This window comes from Glycine max, chromosome 20, assembly GCF_000004515.6.
Source record: "Glycine max cultivar Williams 82 chromosome 20, Glycine_max_v4.0, whole genome shotgun sequence".
NCBI lineage: Eukaryota > Viridiplantae > Streptophyta > Magnoliopsida > Fabales > Fabaceae > Glycine > Glycine max.
This window is the reverse complement of record NC_038256.2, coordinates 27,946,598-27,962,746: the sequence shown is the minus strand read 5'-3', so window position 1 is coordinate 27,962,746 and position 16,149 is coordinate 27,946,598. Positions and strand designations below refer to the sequence as shown.

At 34.2% G+C, this 16,149-nt stretch overlaps 1 protein-coding gene across 1 annotated transcript; it reads right to left on the bottom strand.

The window, feature by feature from the left end:
• Positions 1 to 8,077: 8,077 nt before the first annotated feature.
• On the bottom strand, positions 8,078 to 13,922 carry LOC100808253 (probable pectate lyase 8). Its single transcript, XM_003555666.5, has 7 exons — positions 13,686 to 13,922; positions 13,165 to 13,224; positions 12,087 to 12,161; positions 9,785 to 10,427; positions 9,567 to 9,670; positions 9,075 to 9,213; positions 8,078 to 8,959 (listed from the first exon to the last, which is right to left on the bottom strand). The coding sequence occupies exons 1-7, from the start codon at positions 13,910 to 13,912 to the stop codon at positions 8,738 to 8,740; spliced, it is 1,470 nt and encodes a 489-aa protein (XP_003555714.4). The 5' UTR covers positions 13,913 to 13,922; the 3' UTR covers positions 8,078 to 8,737.
• Between the last annotated feature and the right edge of the window lie 2,227 nt (positions 13,923 to 16,149).

Below are 16,149 nucleotides of genomic sequence, written 5' to 3'. Positions count from 1 at the left end.
GCGTGCACTGCTTCGGTTTAGGTCTGAGTTGCAGCTTGACAAGTTCTTTGATGGTTTTTAGGCCTCTGTTAGCGGTGTCATCTCATGGATCTATGTCGAATTCATCACCAAGGCTTGCTTGGTAGACGATCAGGGCTCAGATTTGAGACCCTTTGTCCATGCTCATGACTCGAGTGCCTTTAGTCATTGTTAGGTGAGGCATGGTAGGCTCCCTGGTGAGAGGATATGGTGCTATCTTTAGGCTATCCACAAAGTAGTATCGTGCTTGCTTTTGGTTTGCCTTAACAGTTATAATTTCCCCTATCAGGGTAGGGAATTTCATTTTCAAATGGGGCGTGGAGACTATGGCTTCAAGCTCGTTAAGTGTGCTCCTACGGGTTAAAGCAAAGTATGTTGTGTCTGCATCAACCAGTAGATATATTATGGTGAAGCTCTTAGAGAGCTTGCCTTGACTGAAGGTGGTCATCAAGTCCATGTAGCCTCTAGTCTCTACTATCTCGCCTGCAAATCCGAGGAGTGGACCGGCGTGAGGGTGGACAGTGTTGGGGGAGACTTTGAGTCTTTGAAAAGTCTTCCAATGCTGGATATCAGTGGAATTTTCCTAGTCGATAAGAACCCTGGGCACCATGAAGTTTGCAATGATGATGGAGACAACAACGAGGTCATCATGGTTGACAGGGTTGGTACCCTTGAAGTTCCTATTCATAAAGGTGATAGGAAAGAGACTCAGTTCTAGTGGTGCATCGAAAAAATTAATGTCGATGTCCCAGATGTTGTAAAGATGGCATTTTCGGGACAGGCTGGAATGTCCACTATAGGAAAATCCGTCCGTAATGGTGTTGATTACACCTCTAATTTGTTGGGCAGATTCCTGCTCTTGTGGAGGTTGTCGCTCACACTATTGTTGTTGGTGTCTTTGTCTACCTCGGTCTTCTGCTATTTTGCTATTCTTTTGTCTGCTTCATGGTTCCTATGTTGCTCTTCTTGGTGTCCTCTGGGTCTTGCTCCTACTTGGTGGTTGTCTAGTCGCTTAACAAATTGGACAAAGTACCGAGCCTATATAGGTTCTTCTATCTTATCCTTTAAGGCCTAGCAGTCTTCTATGTTATGACAAATATCGCGACGATATCTGCAGTATTTGGTTGTGTCTGACCCTGGCCTAGAAGGTTTCATCAGGGGTAGCCTAATGGGTACCTCCAAGTTGAAAGCTTCTTCCAAAATCATTGTGTAATTGGCCATTAGGGGTGTCTAACGCTCGTACCTGGGCCCGTTGGGGAGAGGATGGCGCTTGTCTGGCTTGTGCCTCTTGCCCAACTTATGTAAGTCAGTCTTAGTTTCTCACTTGTCGTGCTTCTGTCGGGCTTGTTAGGCTCCATTCCTGAATTTGGACATTTCTTCCATCTAGATGTAGCCTCTAGCTCGTTCACACAACTCATCCATGCTACCGGGGGGGAGTTTGCATAGACTGTTCGCAAACTTGTCAAGGCGTAGAGCAAAAAGCATGGAATACAACGCTACCTCGGGGTTAAGATTTCAGATCTAGACGGCTGTGCATCCAAATCTATCCATGAATTTTCTGAGAGACTCGTCGTCTACTTGTCACACACTGGCCAAGGCAGTTGAGGTCATGCGGTGAGATCTGCTGGTTGCATACTAAACACTGAATCGTTCGATGAGGGTGTCAAAGTTGTTTATCGACCTAGGTGGAAGTCCACCGTGCCAGGTCAATGTCGCCCCCTTAAGGGACGATGGAAAGACACAACATAGAATCACATCGTTATTAGTGTAGAGGTTCGCCTGAGTCTGGAAGGCATCTAGATGCTTGTCTGGATCTATTGTCCCATCGTACCGCTCGAGGTTAAGCGATTTCCACCCCAATGGTATGTCTATCTCCATAATAGGGTCGACAAAGGATGTTGACACGTAGTCTGCCCTGTTGGACAATGCATATGGGAGAGACTTAAGCCATTTGCAGTATTGACTATGCATCGATGGTGTGATTCCCATTGGGTGCACTCAGACAATGTGTGAGTAGAGTGTTCGTCACCCTGGGGACGTCTAACATGAGCCTCCAGCTGATTATTGTCAACCTTTAGCTTTCTCAGCTCCTCCTCAAGGCATCGCTTCATTTTTGCAATACGGGTTTGGAGTTGTTATAGAGTATCTGTGTCTATCATAGTTGTCGGGTGAGGAAAGGAGTCTTCGAGAGGGGTCTCACGTCTAAGGCTAGACCGAGTGCTAACCATGGATGAACAAGAGAGAGTTGACAAGAGATCGCAGGGTATGTTTTATCGCGGCCCCACAATGGGAGCCAAATGTTCTTACCAAAATCCGGAGCTAGGGTACATTAGGGTGGACTTGGCCAAAGTGGACTCCAGGACTTTACACGTTCGGTTTGAGGATGGCCTTTATTGAGAGGACAAGAGGGGAGACTTGTAAAACAAATAACTCTAACGCTCAGGTAATAATATGAGTTAGGAGATACAGCATGTGTATGCTTAAATAAGGCTTGTTGCTCGTGTGCTGAAGTGTGTGAATGATCGTGCAGAGGGTTTGATGGAACTTGATATTTATAGGAATGGAGCGTAGCTGCGGTTCCTTGTTTGTAGGGGTTGTTATAGCCTTTCAAATAATTCTCGGCTTATAGATAATAGTCGGGAGCTAGCAGATCATGTTAGAGATAAACTATAGTTTATAGGTAAAAGCTAGAAGATAATTGTACCTTGTAGATAATGTGTAGCTTTGTAGATAATTAACTACCTGCCAATAGATAAATATATTCGAATATTAATATGTTAGAAATAACCTGTCAATTGGGAAGTCTGACTGTTAAGGGTCGAGTGTCCGCATTCCTGTTGCAGGGTTGACCTGGAGGATTCACACGTGTCTCAAAATATCATATAAGATGTCATGTATATTTTGTGGGTCATAAACAATACAATTACGAGCTTTGGCATAGTCATATTCCATACGTTAACATTTAAAGCTCCTGTAGCAATATGTAGGATGGCCATAGATCGGTTTAATTTAATTCCATGTCGAATCAGAATAATTTTTTTAAAATATAATGCACTTTAAATATGAAATGTAGGTCTAAAATATAACTATTTAGTCATAAAATATATCGAACCGAAATATATTAATAATTTCAATTAGGTTAATTGATTATGTGATTTTTTTGTTATTCGAAGAAATCTAATATAAATATAAAAAAAATTATAATAATTCATATAACAAACAAACTCAAACTAAACTTATATCGTTTGACCTGCATAGAATTAGGAAATTTTTTTTAACAAGGTGGATGAGTAGTATTGTAGAAGTTTACATCAAAATAAACAGTTTCAAACTAGATTTTAAAGCCCATTTGCACCTCACACGATCTGAAAATTTCTTCAATGGAATCATTGATTGATAACCAAATTACTAATAGAGCTGCTAGCAATTATTCTTATGAGACCACAAGACAAACCCTAACAAATCTAATGTTTCACATCGTGAGATCCAAATTCGCCTCTCTGATTAATAACAATAATCATTAGTTACCATTTGTAAAAAAAGAAATGCTGTTTCTTGAAATCCAAAAATAAAATCTTATAGGGTGGGGTCCCTGTTGGCTCTTATGGGATAATTATGATATAATTTCGAATGTGTCTAAAATTTTCTTGAGCCCCTCACTCTCACACAAAGCTGTCTAGCATAATTATAATAGTGAAGGGATGTAAAAAGAAATGAATCCTTCTACTTTTTTATATATTCAATATTAAGTATATTTTGTATTTTTAAGATATTAAATATATTTTTTAATACTTTTCTAATAAGACAGTAAGAAATATGTAAGAAAATATAACAATACTCAAAAGAATAAAACTTAAACACTGTTTGATAAATATATATATATATATATATATATATATATATATATATATATATATATATATATATATATATCGTGTTATGACTCAGAATCACATACTATTTGATAATTTATATATGTTAACTTTTAATACAAACTTGAGAAAAACACACACTCCGTGTCTAATTATTTTTTTTTCATGTTTTTAAATAAAAAGAAAAATAATAAAAGTTAGTGAATAATTTGTAAAGGTAATTATAGGAATGAAATGGTAATTTACAAATGTAGTTATAAAAACAAAATGAGCATAAAAATATATCCATCAAAACACCTTATTTCATTTATATTTAGTTATAGATTATTAAAATAAAATTCCAATTCTAGACACCTTATTTCCTTTATATACAGTTATAGATTATTAAAATAAAATTCCAATTCTAAGTACATAATAAAACTAAAAACATTTAAGCATCTAAATCTATGATTTATTAAAGCAAACAAAAAATACATCTATGATTTATCAAGCAAACAAAAATAGAGGAATACCTTAACGTAATCTGAAAGGGTTCTCTGCAGATATCTTACGTTGGTCTGTGAACCATTGACCCTTTGAATTGAACTTTGAAGGTTCTTCTTTGGCAGTGTTGATTGAAGCTTTTTCTCTGTGGGGACCAATAGGACTAGGACTATCCATTAACCATTGTCGGTGCAACAAATTTCGATTAACCCCTTCTTGATTATTCTTTTTTCTTTTTCTTTCTGATGTCTGATTATTCTTTTTTTGTTCTGACCTTGGCATCAAAATTATCATTGAGTTGGAACATTGCAACACGGTCCCAAATTTTGCCAAAAGAGTATTATGACTTAACTTTTTTCTCTACGTACCATTACAATTTTCAACAGACAACTTTTCCTGTATGTTTCCACCCCATATTTTCAGACTTTTTTTTTTTATTTAAAACTTCAAAATCAGTCTTCTTGAGTTACATTTACTGTTACACGCGTTATCATAGGAAAAAATGTGAAATATTTTTTGTGTTAAACAGAACATTTTGTACTAGGATATTCTGTTTTCACTATGTTTAAAATTTCCATGAGTCGATAATTACGCAACACGAGTCAAATAAGTTTCTAACTATGTTAGGGTACACATGTGGTTACTAATCGAAAAAAAAAATTGTCTGTTGTCTTCTGTTTAAAAGGAAAACTCTAAAAACACACAATATGGAGACATCATGTGGTTTTTTTTCCGTAAATATATCTTTTTTTATTTTTTTCAATCTAAATTACTTTACAATTTAATTTTCAATATACATTACTTGAGACTTTTTCTCTCTTTTTTGTTTTTTTTAATTTAAAATATTATAAAATATAAATATTATATTATATAATTTTTTAAATTGGTTTTAAAATTATTTTTTTATTAAATTAATTTTTATAATTTTGTTTTTAATTTTTTTAAAGAAAATGATATTATTAAATATAATTATTTTTGTTTTATTATTTAATTTACTTAACATATTTTTTAGGTAAATATTTTTATTTAAAATCTAAATTATTTTTAATATAATTATATTACTAAATATAATTAGTTTATCTATGTCATTAGATTTAATTAAAAAATGAGAAGATTTTTTATTTAACAACTTATTTATAAAAGAACATTATATTGCATTATCAATAAAAATACTTAAATAATTACACTTGGCTAAGGAAAAATTTAAGATGAAGATATGTTAGGACAATTGTCATTCTCTCTCTGCTTGGATCAGGACCCTACTGATCTCGTTCATATTTGGGTGACAGCAAAAAATAATTGCTAATTAAATATCTTTAAAGATATTTTAATATATTTTTATTATAAAAAAATAATCCATATTTAGTAGTTATCAATATCTTTTGGATATTTTAATCTTTTCTTTTTTATATCTGCAGGCCATAAATAATAAAAATATCAATTCTTATCACTTAAATAAAAAATAACTACTAAATAAATATTTTTAAAGATATTTTCAATATATTTTATTTAAAGATATTTTTAATATAGTAGTTACTACTCTATGAAATTTTATTTTATGTCTATTGTATAAGATAGATGTATTAATTATTTTTTTTACTGTGTTTTTTAGTTTATTTTAATGATACTAACTAATTTTTTTATTTTATTAATTAACAAACATAACAAAAAAATATATCAACAACACATAAATTTAACTACAAAAGTACATACAAAGTAACTAAAAAATTGTACTCTAATTTTATCCAATTTTTTTATTTTTCTTTACCTGTATATCTTTTCTTTTAAAAAATAAAAAAACAAAATTATAACACTTAATTTAATAAATAAGTAATTTTAAAGTCAATTAAAAAATTATATAATATAACATTTATATTTTATAATATTTTAAATTAAAAAAACAAAAAGAACAGAGAAAGTCCCAAGTGTATATTGGAAATTAAACTACAAAGTAGTGTAGATTAAAAAAAATATGAAAGAAAAGGTGTATTTACGAAAAAAAAGCCACATCCTGCTCTTTCCTTTGTTACCCGAATGAGAGGTGGCTCCTTCAACACAAATGCCAATATCATGGCATCACTTCGGAGCTAGACATTAATTTGTACCAATCTTGGAACATCAAGAAAACGAAAGGGCCTAAATGTTTAATTCAAGCAACTACTTCGAAGTCACATCTTCAAGAAAAGGATTCAAGATACCAACAATAATGTTAATACCGATGTTCCCCAGAGGTCATTAGATACGAATCATACAGTGGTGTTGTTTAATTGAAATAAAATTCCATTCACTGGCAAAACATATCAACAAGATCTAGCTTAATTGATTAACTTACATAAGTTATTATAAATCTCTAGTCCTTATCTACGATTTCTATGGATAAAAAAAGATAGCAAAACTCAATTTGGATCATCTAATTAAAAATCATATGGTATAATTAGACTACTTTGAGTTATGCAATTGTAAGTTAATGGTAGGAAGTAGTGGTATACATGGCGAATTTCCAAGGAAAAAAATGCTGCGTTGGAAAGTGAATGGACAAGTTTCCTAACAGAAACCCCCCATGTGAACTGTAACCCAATTTTGGCCAAGAACTACCCACATGCCATATGGGGCCCTATCTCACATGCAAGTGAGGTATAGTCTTTATTACAAATCTAACCATGTGCATTGAGCACTCATCAGTATCTCTGTTTAGCACTGTCCATTGCTCTCTCCGCAGGCATTTACTAGGTGCCTCCAACCAGTTGTGACGGGGCAGAACAAAGACAAAGACATTTGAACAAGCCAATTTGATTAGCTCATTTCAATTACCATGTTGGGGGCTTTCAGAAATTAAACACCTCTTACATTCTAGTAAAAGTTAACTTAAGTCAAAGAGTATTTACTTGTTGACCCGTGATAGACTCATATCCCTTGTTGCACAGTGACTTTTTGTGGAGAGTAAGAGTAGTGATTACAGTCCTGCCATCTGGCACAATTAGTCACTTTTAAAGTTAATTATCATTAGATATTTCAATAATCTTGTGATGTTAACTTATTGATCACTTGCAAGACATATTTAACTATTAGTCATTTTACACGTATAAATATGGTGAACTTTGTCTTTTAAGTTATTGAGGATAAATGAATGTGATTATCTTCTATTATCGACATGTATTTGTTACACTAATGATTAAATTTGTCTCATAGGTAGATAATAGTGTTGTCAAGTTATTGAAATGTATAAGGATAGTTAATTGTGCAAGGTGAAAAATTCTGGCGGGATATTGATCATTTTTCTTTTGTGGAGGTTAGCTTCCCAATTAATACTACTTTCTTGGATGCCTTAAGAGACTTTAATTGTTACACACGCTCGATCTGCTATGTATTGCATAGTCGAAAAATTGGGAAACAAAACTAACTGTAGAAGGATAGTTGAAATCATGGCATGTATTGTTCATAATTTCACCCATGATAAAATCTCTTAAATCGCTTGTTAGCATTGCATCATTTTGTTGGGGGACAATGTAAGTAAAAGGGGTCATCATGTTAATTAGAAAGATAATGACGGAGGGAGGATCATGTGGTGCACATGAACGAATCGCACATGTTGGTAGAGAAGCGAACACTGGCAGATATGTTTAATGGTTTACAACCATAATTGCATAACAAAAGCAAAGATTACTTGCAAAGGCAAAAAAAAAGAGGCTAAAAAGGTGAGAAAGTTAAAAAGCAACACCACAACTATTACAATTCCATAATCGTCCTTGATAAAGTGTTTCCATGTAACTAGACTTTGACAATCATGCTTTTTTTGCTTGTATAATTAACTAACAAAACAAATAGTAAATTAATAACAGGGGAGTAAAAGAAAAATCATATTGGACTCATTCAATTCAAATCCTATAAAACTGAAAATGATTGAACAGTATGTAAGGAGACATGAGAAAAATATGCATATGAATTGGTGTGGGGGGGGGGGATGAGATGGGAAGGACCAAAGGAAGAAAAAGGCAAAAAAAAAAAGAGTAAGAATGAAAAAGGGAAGAAAACAATGGATGGCGCTTCTGCACCTGCTCCTACAATTGCATTGCTTGTTTCAGCTGGAGCAAGTCGAGCAGCTAAGGTTGACCAACAACAATACACACGGTGTGGCAAAGGGGTAACACATAAAACCATATTGACATGTGTAATTTAATGTACACTTGTCAAGAATACTGCAGGATATGATGATGGAGGTGTGAGGAAAGAAAGCAATGGATTATGGATATATGATGATGATGATGTTCTACTATAATATGGTAAAACCTTGAGAATCAAACAACAAAAGAAAAATAATGGATGACCTCTTTCATTCACATGGTTGTGGTTGATGATAATATATGCTAGCACTGACTGCCTCTTTTGCAACCTAGTGCACCAGCATTGGAAGTCATGGAACCAACCATGGAAGAAGATTTTGCTCCTAAGCTAGAGGCTCTTGCATAGCTTGCTGAGGCTCCAGCACCAGATGGTGTGAAATAGGCACCATTCAGCAACAAATCTCCCTCTGACCTCCAATTCCAACCCTTCCACTGACTTTCTGCTGTTTCCACTCTCTTTGTCACCTGTGTAACATAACACCAAGTTTTTTTTTTCTATCAATTGGTGAAACTTGCTTAACTAAAAGGTGATTAAATTTTCAGCATCGCATGGATAGGTTGACTGATTGTACTATTGTACCTCCTTGGCAAAACGGTTAGTAGGAGCATTGTATCTGTTGCCCTGGCTGTTGATGGTGGGGTTAGCACTTCCACCAATAGCATACATCTCCCAGTGAGTGTAGTCATTGTTCACCACGTGGAAATATCCATGTCTACAACTGCATTATTCATGACCAATCTTGTGTTAGATTAACTCATAATAATATTCCACCTCTGATTTAAAATAGGAGGGGACAAAATAGCCCTATCCAGTTGTTGATTGATTTCAACGGCTATACCATCTGGTCCCTTATAACTAATTCTTCTACAAAAAATTATGATTTCCTTAAACCGAATGAGAAAGCTTAAAAACAAAATTAATGCACCAAAGAGGGTAGCTGCTAGTCTGCTACTCCACCAGACCAACCTATCTTGTGGTAACATTTATTTGCATTTAAAGCGCGCACACACAGAAAAAAAAAAAGGGAAACAAAAGGGGGGTTTCAATGCAAAAAGTGACATTAAATATTACCGTGGCATTCTCTGGATAAGTCCCTCTCCAAAATGGTTGTATGCAATGGTCACTTGCATCTGCTTGTCTCTTGTGTAAGAGTCACTATGGCCCAGCAGAATCACCTGAATTTGAAAAGAAATAAGACAACAACTTAAGCCATGATGCAACAACAAGAAGGGGAAAAGTGCAGTTTGACACAGAGAAAACAGAAGCACTACAGTGAAAAGTAGTAGTACCTCATTGTGGTGGGTGAAGTGGTTGTTGGAAATAGTTATGGCTGTTGAGCCCAGGACAGCATCCACAAGGCCATCAGCACAGTGTGACAAGGAGTTGTGGTCAACCCAAATGTGGCTTGAGCCAAATATGGAGATGGCATCTCCATCAGCCATTGTCCTCCAACCAAAGTGGGTTGGGGAGCTTCTCACCATAGCATTTCCAGTAGGTTTGCAATCATGAATGTGCAAGCCATGGATGATGACATTGGTAACAAACTGAATTGTGATGCATGCTCCATTAGCAATGTGCACATTGACTCCTCTACCATCAATTGTCTTGAAGCTGTTCATGATCAGCTCTTGTTTCAGCTGAATAACCATGTCCCTCTTGAACACAATCCACAATGGCTTATCCTGGATCACAGCATGGCGAAGAGTGCCGGGTTTCGGGTTCACAGGGTCATCATCCCTGGGGTCAGTCACCACATAGAATTTTCCATCACGGCCACCGATGGCGTTTCGGCCAAAACCAATGCCACAATCTGCAAGACGCTTCCGATTGCGTTGCCAGTTGGGGTCGCAACGCCAGCAATCATCAATGGGGTTGCCAGTTCCACAAGAGAAAAATCCCAACTTCCTCCTCTCTGTGCTGTTTTGGATGCTCCTGTAAAATATCAACATTGTTTCCTCAATGCCATCAGTGTCAAAACTACAATCTTATATTTGGTGTTATATATACAAGCTCAATCAAAACTACTCTTATCCAATTTCAATTGCTTCCAACATTAATAGTTTAATACCATGCCAAGATGTGTTACAAACTGAACAACATTGATTGTTTTTATAATGCCATCAATCTCAATTGTCAAACATAATCTTTAAATGTTATTCAAGCTCAATCAAATTACTCTTTAAGTTTTCATATGATATCCAATTTTGTTTGCTTCCAACATTAATAGTTGAATACCATTACAAGATGTGTTACAAATTGAAACAACATTGTTTTCATAATGCCATCAATGTCAATTGTCAAACTACAATCTGTATTTGGTGTTATTCAAGCTCAGTCAAACTACTCTAAGTTAGTTCTCATATGATATCCAATTTTGTTTGCTTCCAACATTAATAGTTTAATACAATGCCAAAATGTGTTACAAATTGAACAAATTTGCAGATGTACTTGGAAAGTGTTCGTGTTTCCTGTGCAGTATGTAAATGCTTTTAAAAGGTTCTAGCCTTTGTAGAGGTAGCAAATAATTAGGTCTAACCTCAATAGGTAGAGTCATCTAACAAGAATAAAATAAAAGCCCTAGGATTCTTACCCAAGATAAAACTTTTTAATAAATCTTTTTGAGCTTTTGTAGAGGAAACAAACAATGTCAAAATTAATTATTTATCCATGTGATGAGTGAAGACAAAAGGAATTTTCACAAGTGTAACAGCAAAATATTCTTTGCTTTTTCCTGGAATAGAAGATATTGTAAATATGCTTTTCTGTCATGACATGGATCTGGACCCCAAATATGCAGCTGTGGTCACATTACAAGGAATCAACAAACACAAGGTAAAAAAATTTGTAAACAAACAAAACTCAACCACACATGAAGCACCGAAAAGTTTGATCATGCAGAGCAACACCGCTAGAAGCTGCAACTGTTTTTAATTGCAGAGAAAGAGTTGTGCCCGGAAGTACAACAACACATTTATGAAGAAACATTAATTAATTTACTTATAGGCAAAGGATTAGGTTTATAATGACATGCAAAAGAATAATGAGCGTGAAAGAAGGGTATATAACTATATATTATATATCATGAGAAAGTGCAGGTGACTGAAGCATGAAAAGTAGAGAGAGAGACACCATGACCAAAATTATAGCTGGTCAGTGACACAAGGTAACGTTTTTAACTTGACATGCCACAAAAGGGTAAACAAGAAGAAAAGCGTAAGCGTCAAAAATTCAAATTCATTCAACTATGACAAAAATCAGGAAAGTAATGTGGCACAGGAAAAATGGGTGAGTTGGGGGGTAAAGTCTAAAGAGTTAGGTCTCATTTCTCAAAGGGATGGTTATGAGTGCCACCAATTACAGTACACACCACTACCCTACCCCCATTACACCAAATAATAGTCCCCACTCCACGTGAATATTAAATTAATATAAAAATAAGTATAAATAAAACATTATAGATAATTATAGGTGCATGTAGTTTTTTTTTTCTCTTTTGATTTAATTCATTTGCTTAGCTATGAATGGACATTGTAACAAGACTTGTCTGTGGTGAAAATGTAGTGAGAGAGATAGAGAAAGATAGGGACCCACATCTCAACCATTGAAACCACTTCCTCTGGGTTAGCCACTGCAGCTTGTTCATTTAATTTCTCAGCCTCTTTTGCCCTGAAAAAAAAAAACAGTTACAACACAATCACAATCATAACGAATAAATAAACAAACAAACTATACTATTTCAATGCATATATAATTTCACTAGATATGCTTTTAGTTATAGGTGCCATAAGACAACATTAAACTTTATATAATAATTCAGTTTTTCTTATAATAACCAAAATTTCACTGCTAAAGATAGCAGCATAAAATAAACTGCCTCTTTTGCTGAATATTGGAAGCAAAAATTACAAAAATACGTTTACACTATTAGAGTCGGTAATTGTGACATATTAACTATAGCTATAGTCCTTTTCGTACTATATTGAAATAATTAATAAATACAAAAAGAGAAACAAATTGTTTACCCCAAAACAAATAAACGCCTATTTTAGAAAAAAGAAAATGACAGGAGATTGTAACGACAATTAAAAAAAGGAAAAATAAAAAATAAACAAAGACAACTTGTCGGTGAGATTTGAGTGAGTTCCGTAACCATATTTAACACCGTAAGAAGTAAAATAGTAAAATAAAAAATAAAAATAAAAAAGTAAAAACCGTTAAACTTAAAGAGCTTTCTCAAGACAGAGAAATAAAATATTTAATGATTTATCTTATCCTCTGAAATAGAATGACCAAAATACTCCTTCAGCCAACATATTATAGATTTTTAGGACACACTTTGGAGGGTAGTTTTGGAAATGCAAAAAAAGTTTGTTGACGGTTAACTAACTCTTTAATGGTGTGGGGAGTTATATTATTGCTTTTGCAGAACACTCGACAAAGAGAAAACAGAGAGAAGCGGCAAGGGAATCCGAAGAACGAACATAAGCGAATAAACGATCCAGATCGAGAGCATCAACGATTTTTCGACGGCAGTGATCGTTAGTTGCGGTTACTAAAAATACAACGGCCGAGAGTTAAAGTTGGAACTCGGAACGAACGGTCCAGATTAACCGGAGTTTCGAGAAAGAGGAGGATAAAGAATTTTTAACGTTGGAAAAAGGACACTAACCTCTCCGCCATTGACGAGTTCGTCAAGCTCGGCAACCTGTGTCTTTCAACTTCAAGATTCCTATAACCCAAAAAAAAAAAATGGGTCAGAGCAAGATCTTCGATTTCTCTTCTGTTTCAGTGGATGAATATGCATAGAATGTGTCAATGAAGTGAATGTTTGAGTCAAATGAATAAGAATGAAAAATGGGTTTTCAATTTGAAACGTGAAATTGAGATTTTCATTTTTCCCTTTCAGAAACCAAACAAGTCACAATGTGGTTCTTAATCCAGAGACAAAGAAACTGTACTTAACTTGTTTCTACTTTTCACTCTAAAAACTACTTTTCATTTTGGAGATCCCAGATTGCCAAGTAATATGACCAAAACAGTGTATATAAATGACTCGCAAGCCTCACTTAAAGCAAAAGCAGAAAACACCACAATGCAGCTCAAAGAAACAAAAGAAAACAAACTCAACACAGAAAACAAAGAAAAAAAATGCTTTCGACACTGAAACAGAGTTTGTGCGTGTGTCTCAACCTGAGGTCAGAGATCTGTGGTGTAGCCATAGCTTCTTCTCGAATAAGCAGCGCCAGAAGCAAGAAGACGACCCATTTTGTTGCAGAAGAAGAAGAAACCGCCATTGCAGAAAGTTGAATTCCCCTCGCTCTCAGTGTGTGTGTTGTTGCTTTGGTGAGAGAGAATGTTGAAGAGAGAAAGAGAAGAGAGAGAGAATTGGGTGGAGTGGACTCAGAAGGTTCCAACATAACGGTTTTTTATAGACACTAAACCCACAAACGCCCAACCCTTTCACGCCGTTACTTAACTGATCGTTTTTCTTGTTTCGGTCTTCGCCGTCCCTCTCACGCCGTTAACTAACACCACTCACTAGTCACTGGTTGTTGTTGCTTTTGGCTTTTGCTTTTTTCTGCTCCTTCCTTCTATTTCTTTAACCAATTAACCACCCTCTCTGCTTCTTCTTCTTAACCCTAAAACTCACTTTTTTACCCTCTCTCTCGCACGTGGCTCCAGTACCTGTCACGTGCCGTCGCAGGGTCTACTATTGCTAATTGCCAATATTACTAAGATCTAAAATCTCAGACCACACCACTTTCTCTTTTTTACTTTTTACTTTTTTTTCCTCGCTTTATCCACCAGTCACTGCCCAACTAACTCCAAACGGTTTTTAATTTTGTGTGTACAACAATATCATTGTGACTTAATAATGCAATGTTCTTTGTCTTGTCCCAATTTTAATTAATTTAAACTTCATCAATTTCGATCCCTTCATAGATTTTGCTCGGTTTTAATTTCTTTCCTTTTTTTTAATTCCCCAATAGACAGTAACACTTAATTATATACACGCAAATAATTAAATAATAAACAAATTAAAGAACTTTATTTTAAGTGCCGAAATACCTCACAATGACGTAATTGTATGTAGTATACGCTTTTTATAAGAAGATTGATTTTCATGCGGTGTAATTAATGTTGCTTTCTTATATCATTGGATATCCTGGAAGGAATTGAATTTTCTTACATCACAATTCAATTGATTATGCCTGAAGTTAGTATAGTTAAGCAGTGAGAAACTAATTAGCGGTCAAAGATGATTATAATTAGTCAGTACTAACATTGTAATTATGATCTTATATTTTAATTTAATCTATAAATATGTAAGCATGTTTATGAGCTTATTCATAATTTTTTAAATTTAATTTCTATATATTGTCACGAATAAAAAATCATGGTATATAAGTTTTAAGCTAATTATTAGCATAAAAAACTAACAAACTTTCTATACATTACGCTTTGTAACGACAATATAAAAAAATTTTACATTGTGGTATATGGTATAAATTACTCTATTTTTTTCTTTAAAATAATAATTAATAATGGTACATTTTAAAAAGAGTAAAATCCAAAAATCAAAAGGGGCAATCCCCTTTCTGCAATAGTTTACATATCCAAAAAATTATATTTAACATGTAGTGTTGCATATATCGTATGATTGCATTTGCATGAAAGGAAATGATAAGAATGTGACAAGAAAATAAAACCAAAATGAAATAAGATGAAAAAAATGATTTAATTGGGTGAATGCGAAATTCCACGTTAGGAACGAATGTAATTTTTTCTGTTATCATATATGTTATTGATATAAAAAAAATTATCTATTTTATTTTATTGATTATTGGTCTCTGATAAAAATCTGATAGACCACTATTAATGAAATTTTTTCTTCTCAACCACACATATTTCATTCATAAACTCAAATCTAAAATTTTATTTAATGAGATGGAGTTAAATATTAACAAAACAAATGATTCTTTGCCGAAACAAATAACATACAAGTGAAGAGAGAATAATAATAATAAATTGGGAGTGGTGGGTAGAGAGAATAGTGATAGGGGACCACGTGAGGGCAGAGATATAGAGGAGGGAAGGAAGATCCCGGAGGAGGGGGGGCCGTACGAATTTGGATAATAAACAGAGAAAAACACAAATGTCACATTGTACTGCTGATTTCACGGCAAGGTAGTAGTAGTGCACAACACAACACAACGCGTAAGAATAAAGACAACTAGAAACAAGTAAAATTAAATTAAATGATGAATAAAATAAAATAAGATGGATTAATTGGGAAAAAAGGGAGAAAAAAGGGATATTTATTTTTCCTTTTGGGTTAATTAGTTTATTTTATTGGCTAGATTGATTCCGCGGAAACGTACGTCCAAGATGCGCGCTAATCACGGCCAGTGACTTTCTTTTGAAGTTTAATGAGTTTGACGACTATTAACCATTTTAGTGCCACCATTCAACTCTTACCAATAAAGTTACACTCTGTTTATTTTTTATGTTACCTATTCAACTAACACAACACATATCACATATCATATATATATATATATATATATATATATATATAAAATGGAAAGTTGAAAGTTGAAATTTCGTGTTTTCTAAATAGAAACCCGGCATAGCATATATACATTATCGTTAA